General features: G+C 56.7%; 4 protein-coding genes and 1 non-coding gene across 5 annotated transcripts; 3 read left to right on the top strand and 2 right to left on the bottom strand.

Moving 5' to 3' along the window:
- H310_11778 (hypothetical protein) lies at nt 1-623 on the top strand. The gene is made up of 2 exons (XM_008878542.1): nt 1-466; nt 511-623. The coding sequence occupies exons 1-2, from the start codon at nt 209-211 to the stop codon at nt 601-603; spliced, it is 351 nt and encodes a 116-aa protein (XP_008876764.1). The 5' UTR covers nt 1-208; the 3' UTR covers nt 604-623.
- A 208-nt stretch (nt 624-831) lies between these two features.
- H310_11777 (hypothetical protein) lies at nt 832-1988 on the bottom strand. Its single transcript, XM_008878541.1, has one exon. The coding sequence runs from the start codon at nt 1952-1954 to the stop codon at nt 878-880; it is 1077 nt and encodes a 358-aa protein (XP_008876763.1). The 5' UTR covers nt 1955-1988; the 3' UTR covers nt 832-877.
- Nucleotides 1989-2111: 123 nt separating this feature from the next.
- On the bottom strand, nt 2112-3547 carry H310_11776 (hypothetical protein; the record flags this gene model as incomplete). Its single annotated transcript, XM_008878540.1, has 1 exon — nt 2112-3547. The coding sequence occupies one exon, from the start codon at nt 3545-3547 to the stop codon at nt 2273-2275; it is 1275 nt and encodes a 424-aa protein (XP_008876762.1). The 3' UTR covers nt 2112-2272.
- Nucleotides 3548-3936: 389 nt separating this feature from the next.
- On the top strand, nt 3937-4009 carry H310_11775. Its single transcript has one exon. It is a non-coding gene; the product is annotated as a tRNA-Arg (tRNA).
- Nucleotides 4010-4025: 16 nt separating this feature from the next.
- H310_11774 (hypothetical protein) lies at nt 4026-5743 on the top strand. The gene is made up of 8 exons (XM_008878539.1): nt 4026-4227; nt 4279-4512; nt 4557-4643; nt 4695-4786; nt 4838-4911; nt 4956-5043; nt 5112-5236; nt 5287-5743. The coding sequence occupies exons 1-8, from the start codon at nt 4066-4068 to the stop codon at nt 5646-5648; spliced, it is 1224 nt and encodes a 407-aa protein (XP_008876761.1). The 5' UTR covers nt 4026-4065; the 3' UTR covers nt 5649-5743.
- The last annotated feature ends 787 nt before the right edge of the window (nt 5744-6530 follow it).

Here is a 6530-nt window from a genome sequence, read left to right as displayed (position 1 = left end):
CACATTCTAGCAGGGACGAGCCCCTGTACGCGGCGCTCGATTCGAGTGTGTGATCTTCATCAGAGGTGTGCTGGTCGAGACGAGAGGGTGGATCGTTGGCGAAATTGGCGCGATTCTCTGCGGATACGTCGCAAGGGCTTCATGCACAGTCAGTACAAGTGCCCCAAACAGAGATGCCGCATTTTCGCCGGGGTGCGATGTAGATCCGATGGTTCGTTGCATCTGTGACGATGTCGATCGTACCAAAGATAAAGCTCGCGGCGTTCCCCTTTTGTATATGCGGACATGTCGGTCGCAAGATCGAAATCGAGTTGTTCGAGTTTGTCGCGCGCATCGGCCTACATGCAATGTCGACGTGCACAGCTCGAAGCACTGCTCGAGCCATTCGACCACACGAACTCACATTATTGCTCGAGAGCGGATGGTGCATTCCTTTTGCACAACCGTGAAAAAGTCCTTGCCAAAGGTATACCACCACACTCTTATGCGCATCATTCCTTTCCTGGTCAGGTTGTCAAGTCCTGTTCAGTGAATATCGCATGGCACATGCACCTTCCCTCGCCAAAACCACGTTGTCTAAGCTGGGTGGTGCGGCAAGGCTGATCGCGCGGCAACTTGCATGGACACTTGTCTCGGTTTGTTGGGGACAGGTGAGCTCAAGAGCGCTGCCCCTCGTCGGTGCGGCATGGGCAAGTCCTGAAAACCAGCCCCCTCTGTGTGGTTTGAATAGCTTGAGCAGCTCTGTGGTTTGCGTCAACGTCGAATACGTGGGAACGATGTAGTTGTTCCCAAGGTTCGGCGCGAGTGGCCGAGGCAGACTTGAAATCCTCGCTCACGTGATCGACTCTAGTGTTATGATTCATGAACGGAATGATCTCTACAGTTTGGGCCGGAGCACGACTTGGTCGGGAAAGATCTCGTCTAACGTGACGTAGAACCACGAGTTTTCACCCCGACACCACGTGCATTGCCATCGGTGGACGGCGTGGGTGTTGTTGGTGTACCGGCCCGTGGGGTACGCGGTCAGCCACGCGCAGGCCTGTTGAACGATGGGCAGTTGTAGCCGCAGATCTGTTGCGTTGACGCATCGTCGGTGGAGATTCTCGATGTTCCAGTACGCCACTTCAGGGTAAAAGTACTCTTCGTCGAGTAGTGTGATGCGGCGCACGTGGTCCTTGCTGTTGTAAGCCATCACTGTCCGATGGACCATTCGTGGGCCGGTGAGGGACACTGGGTCAGTGCTGTCGCCGCCCGCGTTGAACGCGTCCAAAATGTTGTCGAGAACGTCGAGCCAGAACGGATGGCCAGGAGCAGATGCGAGGATGGCGTTGCACAGGACGGGGGTCGTTGCGCCTTCCAACAGCACAGAGTGCGTGAGTGGTTCGTAGCTGAGAAACAGGTCTAGATCGACGAGGTCGTCAAACGATTTGAGCGATTCAAAATCTCCATCGGCGTACACGCCACCGTACAAATGCAGCAGAGCATATCGAGACATGTCGGCCAAGTGGATCTTGCCGACCTGACGCGCCACCGCCGCGTACTTGGCGTAGCGGGTTTCAAACAAGTTCAAGTTGTCCGTGTCGTCCCAGAACATGTAATTCCACGTCGGATTCCGAACGCGCCAGCTTTGCATCCACGGCACAAACTTGCGTGGAATGTGGTTGGCAGACTTCCACGACTGATGGATGAGCGTGGGGATGGATCGAGGCGGCGATGTTGGTCCTGTCGAGTTGGCACCAAGGGTCACCATGTCGTCCACCGACACACGTATCCCGATCGATTCGGACGACGGCAAGCGGCTACCAAACTGAAGGCCCAGCACATGGAGCCAGACGAGGCAGCAACCGACGATCCCTACCACCGCCAGCGCATAGAATCGCCGAGGCCCTACACACAGCGATGCCAAGCAGCCCTGATGCCCCTCCATCGGCGCTTTGTTTGCCCGTGAACTCATCACGGATTCACGTCAACGGCGGGCGGAATCGAACCCCGTCGACTTGTACGACATCGGTGGTCATCCGGATAGCGTTGATTGGCACAGATTTATCCGGACACGTATGCATTCCTGCGATGAGCGGCGCCGCCGTCATGCGTGCGCAGCAGTACAGGTTGGCATCGATAGGACAGCTGCATTGATGGCTCTGTGCAAGTGGACATGTAATGTCTTCGCACGTTGCACAGCCGTGCTGCGATGTTGGGCACACGTGACCATGATATCGCGGTCGCCAGTGTCAACTTTGCTAAACGTGGGAGGTTTCTTTGCGCTAGGGCGTCAAATGCGCACGGGCGTACGTGGCACATGCATCTGATGTGGTCTGCGAGTGTCTTGGTTGGGAAAGATATCGTGCAACGACACGTACGACGTTGTGTCGTCGCCACGGCACCACGTGCATTGCCAGTGGTGGACGGCGTGGGTCTTGTTGGTGTATCGACCCGTGGGGTACTCGTTCAACCACGCGCAAGCTTCTTGAACGATGGGGGGGTGGCTCTTGACGTGAGTGCACTTGCGGCTAAGATTGTCTAGGTTCCAGTACGCCACTTCGGGGTAAAAGTACTCTTCGTCGAGCAGGATAATGCCGGGGGTGGTGGTGGCCGCAGACGCTGCTTTCGCGTGCTGGGACATCGTGTGCTGCACCATCCGAGGACCTGTTAGTGATACTGGGTCTTGCCTGGCCCCTCCAGGCGAGTTGAAAGCGTCGAGAATGTTGTCTAGCACCTCCAACCAAAATGGATGGCCAGCCATGGACGCCAAGATAGCGTTGCAAAGCACGGGGGCCGACGCCCCCTCGAGCAGCACGGAGTGGACGAGCGGTTCGAAGCTCAGAAACAATGGCAAGTCCGTCAAGTCGTCCATGGGCTGGAGTGCCTCGAAATCCCCATCCACGTATAACCCGCCATACCGATGCAGTAGCGCATACCGAGACATGTCGGCCAATTGAATCTTGCTCACTCGGCGAGCCACTGGCGCGTACTTCGAGTAGTGCTCTTCAAACAGGTCCAGGTTGTCCGAATCGTCCCAGAATACATACGTCCATGTCGGGTGGTGAGTTCGCCAGCTCTGCATCCACTGCACAAACTTGCTTGGGATATGATCAGCAGATTTCCACGATTGGTGAATGATCTTGGGAATGCGTTGTGCGGGTGTGGACGGAGAATCGCGAGGTGGCTGGGGGGTGTTTGTTGTGTCGGGGGCTACAACAGAGTGGAGGCCATCGTTGTCGCCATCAAGGAGGAATGGTTTCGGGCCTTCCTTGTCATTCGTGCGAGAAGCCTTGACGCCATCAACCAGGGACAGGTTCGGGTTTGAGGTAGGGCTGCTTTTGGTCGCGAGGCCGAAGCCACGAACGTCGTGCATTGCCTGGTCATCGGGGATCGCTCGGATGAGTGATGGAGGTGTGGGCGACGTGTTGAGGTGGGGTGGGGTTCTCTGGAGTACAAACGGTGTGGTGTCGGTGGATGCAAGCGAAGTGCGAGGGGTAGACGAGTCGACAAACCTGCTCACGACTGCGAGCCACACCATCGAGTAAAGCCCAATCCCGACAACCATCCACGCGCACTGACGTGGTCCCATAACACTCGGGCTCGACCCAGTGGTGGTCTTGCACGAGCTTCGTCGGGGCAATTCCATGTGCGGTGTACCAGACGTCGTTACCCCTGTCAACGTCAGCTATATTTAACTGCGTTTACGTTCGCAGTGACAAACCAAGACCCCCTCGTGGAGCCCACCCCCCATTCTCCCCTCCATGTCGGCAGCAACTTGGGTCCGACACCCTTGCGCACCCAAGCAATACATTGGCATCCCTCGCCGACACTGATTCTTCTGGCATTGCACGAAGGGAGTACAAGAAGCAGAGCACTCGTCGGCACTCTCCGTACACAATAAGTAAGGATAGTAACTTGCATTTATATAATAGTTTAGGTTTCGTCCTCACAGGAGTCCCTGTGGCCTAATGGATAAGGCGTCGCCCTCCGAAGGCGGAGACTGCGGGTTCGAGTCCCGCCAGGGACTTTCCTTTTTCTGTCGATGTTTTTCCACCAGTTGATTACCCGCCACCACTGAAGAGGATGCGGCACGGCGGCCTCTTGTTGCGTGCCGTGGCGACGCCGTCACGGCGGTACTATGCTCAGCGCGCGGCGTCGACAGCGGCGACCTCTGGTAGTGGAATGACTGTGTCTCGCCATGCCGTGGCAACCGAGGCAAAGGAAGTGTTCAAGCTTATGTTTGGGGTAGTGTCGCCGAGCATGGGCGATGGCTGTGTGGTGTGACCGCTTCTGTAGACGTTTACGATGCTACTTGGTGGTGGCATGGGTGTTGGGTACGCAGTGGAGAACTACAAGCGCATGCACCCACCGATGCCGCCTGGGCAACTCGTGGAAATCACTGTTCAAGGGCATCAGTCGTTGGTGCATGCCCAAGTCCGTGGCGGCGGTCGCGTACCAGTGAAAGGCACGGTGCTGCTCGATGGGAGTCTTGGCGAAACATCCTTTGACTGGGACAAAGTCATGGCTGCAGTACGTTTGCATATCGAGCGTGCATGGACGTGACATGATCCTAGCTGCCCGACGACACCCAAGTCATTGCGATCGACCGGCCCGGACTCGCATTTTCTGCCCCCAGTCCGTTCGCTCGAACGTCCGACATGGTAAGGGGCGTCCATGGTCTCTCCATCCAGCCAGGTCACTGTCGGCGGCAGATTTCAAAGGAATATCAACAAGTGCTAACGCAGCTCCAAGTGACTGGCCCTGTTGTCCTCGTCGGCCACGGCACGGGCGGCTACCACATGCGGTAAGGTCTATTCGCCGCGATTCAAACCAGAACAACGCTAAGAGAATGTAGCCAACTGGCTGCCGACCTAGCGTCGTCGTCCGATGTGTCAGTCGCAGGGCTTGTCCTTGTCGACGCCATGCACGGTGAGGACGATCTCTCCAAGTGTGACGACTTACACGGCGTCCAGAATCGGTGAATCCAGCGCTGAAAGCGATCTCGCCACATGTGCAGGAAGCGCTGGCGGCACGTCGACAGAACGCTTTCACCCTGCTCAAGTACGCGCAATCATCACCCTTGCACGTCGTTCAGTCTGCGAAGTTGGCTGACGTGGGCGACTCGGTAGGATGTCACATGTGGGCTTGGTTCGACTCGTGCACACGCTGCAGTCAAAGCGGAACGCAGCTCGATTTTCCACCACGTCGATGCCCTTCATCGACTACTTCACGCCTAGCCCACCCCACCGCCGCGGTACGTCTGGATGCGCAAGTGTCGTTGTTCAAGGACGGATGGCTGTCTAGGTGTTGTGCATGAGAATGACGCCGTGGATGCGATTGAGGAAGCTCTGACGACGTCGCCGCTGCCTATACTGCAAGTGCCGATCGTCGTTCTTTCCCATGGCAACCGCACCATGTTTGAGTCGATGAAGATGGAGCCTGGCATCACAGACGAGATCGTGGACGACATGGAAGCGCAATGGGCCAACGGACAAACCGCCCTCACCAAGCTGGGTGCCACGTGCATCCACCACATCCTCAAGGACGCGGGCCACGATATTCCCCATGAAAAGCCCGACGCAGTGGCCAAAGCCATCGTGGCCGTCCTCGACGATGCCCATGGCGATGCCACAAACGGCCTCCAGTCGCTCAAGGTCATGGAATGATGGCGGCGTTGACGATAGAGTGTAGCTTATGGCTAAAACGCCGCAGTTGCCTTGGAAGTCGATATTCCACATCGGTGACATCAGCATGTATGACCCAATGCTGCAAGTCCTTGCAGCGATCATGGCTTTGCCTCGTGCGAAAGGCTGATGTAGATCTGGAGCTGCTCGAGTCCACCCCCCCTTACCGCCGCAACCCGGCAACCTATGTGCAGCCATCACATGCAGAAAAGTTTGTTTCGAGCGGGAAGTGGTGGAAATGCGTGCTGTTTGGGCTGCATGATCTTGTTGGGCTTCTTCGGCACACACAAGTCATTCTCGGTGACCGATTTAGGCCATGCCAGAGAACCCACTACAGTAGCAGAGGACGACAGGACATGCTTCACCCGAGTTCCCGTCTCCCCACCTCACTTCTCGCAACGTCAGCGAACGTACCGACGGGACGGCCATCAATTTTCACGTAGGTCACGCAGGCAAAGCTCACGAACTCACCCCCACAAGTCGAAGGTGGAAGAACAAAGTGCGCAAACAAGTCGCTTGCCTGGCGTGTTCGAAGCGAGTGTTATGCAGATGCATCAAAGTAGCACCACGTGCGCACTTCACAGCATCGAGCTCGCATCGAAATTGGCCGCCCACAAGTCGTTTGCCAAACTCACAAATCCGACTTGAGACGAAAGATAACTGGCACGAGCTGTGACCGAGGCGCTGCAGCACCTGTTCAAGACAAGCGTGTGTGGCGGATCCGTCCAGTTGTGGACTGGAATGGGGAAGCACGGCTTGCTCTTCATCAAGACAAGCATCACTCCTCAACGTTCTGCAACACTCGGGCCGACGATCGACTCCGAGTTCGTCGGCACGACCCTGCGTGCCAGTTTCCACTCGTCA

Source organism: Aphanomyces invadans (assembly GCF_000520115.1).
Source record: "Aphanomyces invadans strain NJM9701 unplaced genomic scaffold supercont1.34, whole genome shotgun sequence".
NCBI lineage: Eukaryota > Oomycota > Saprolegniomycetes > Saprolegniales > Verrucalvaceae > Aphanomyces > Aphanomyces invadans.
Note: the sequence above shows the minus strand (reverse complement) of the source record. Positions and strands in the feature narration are given on the sequence as shown.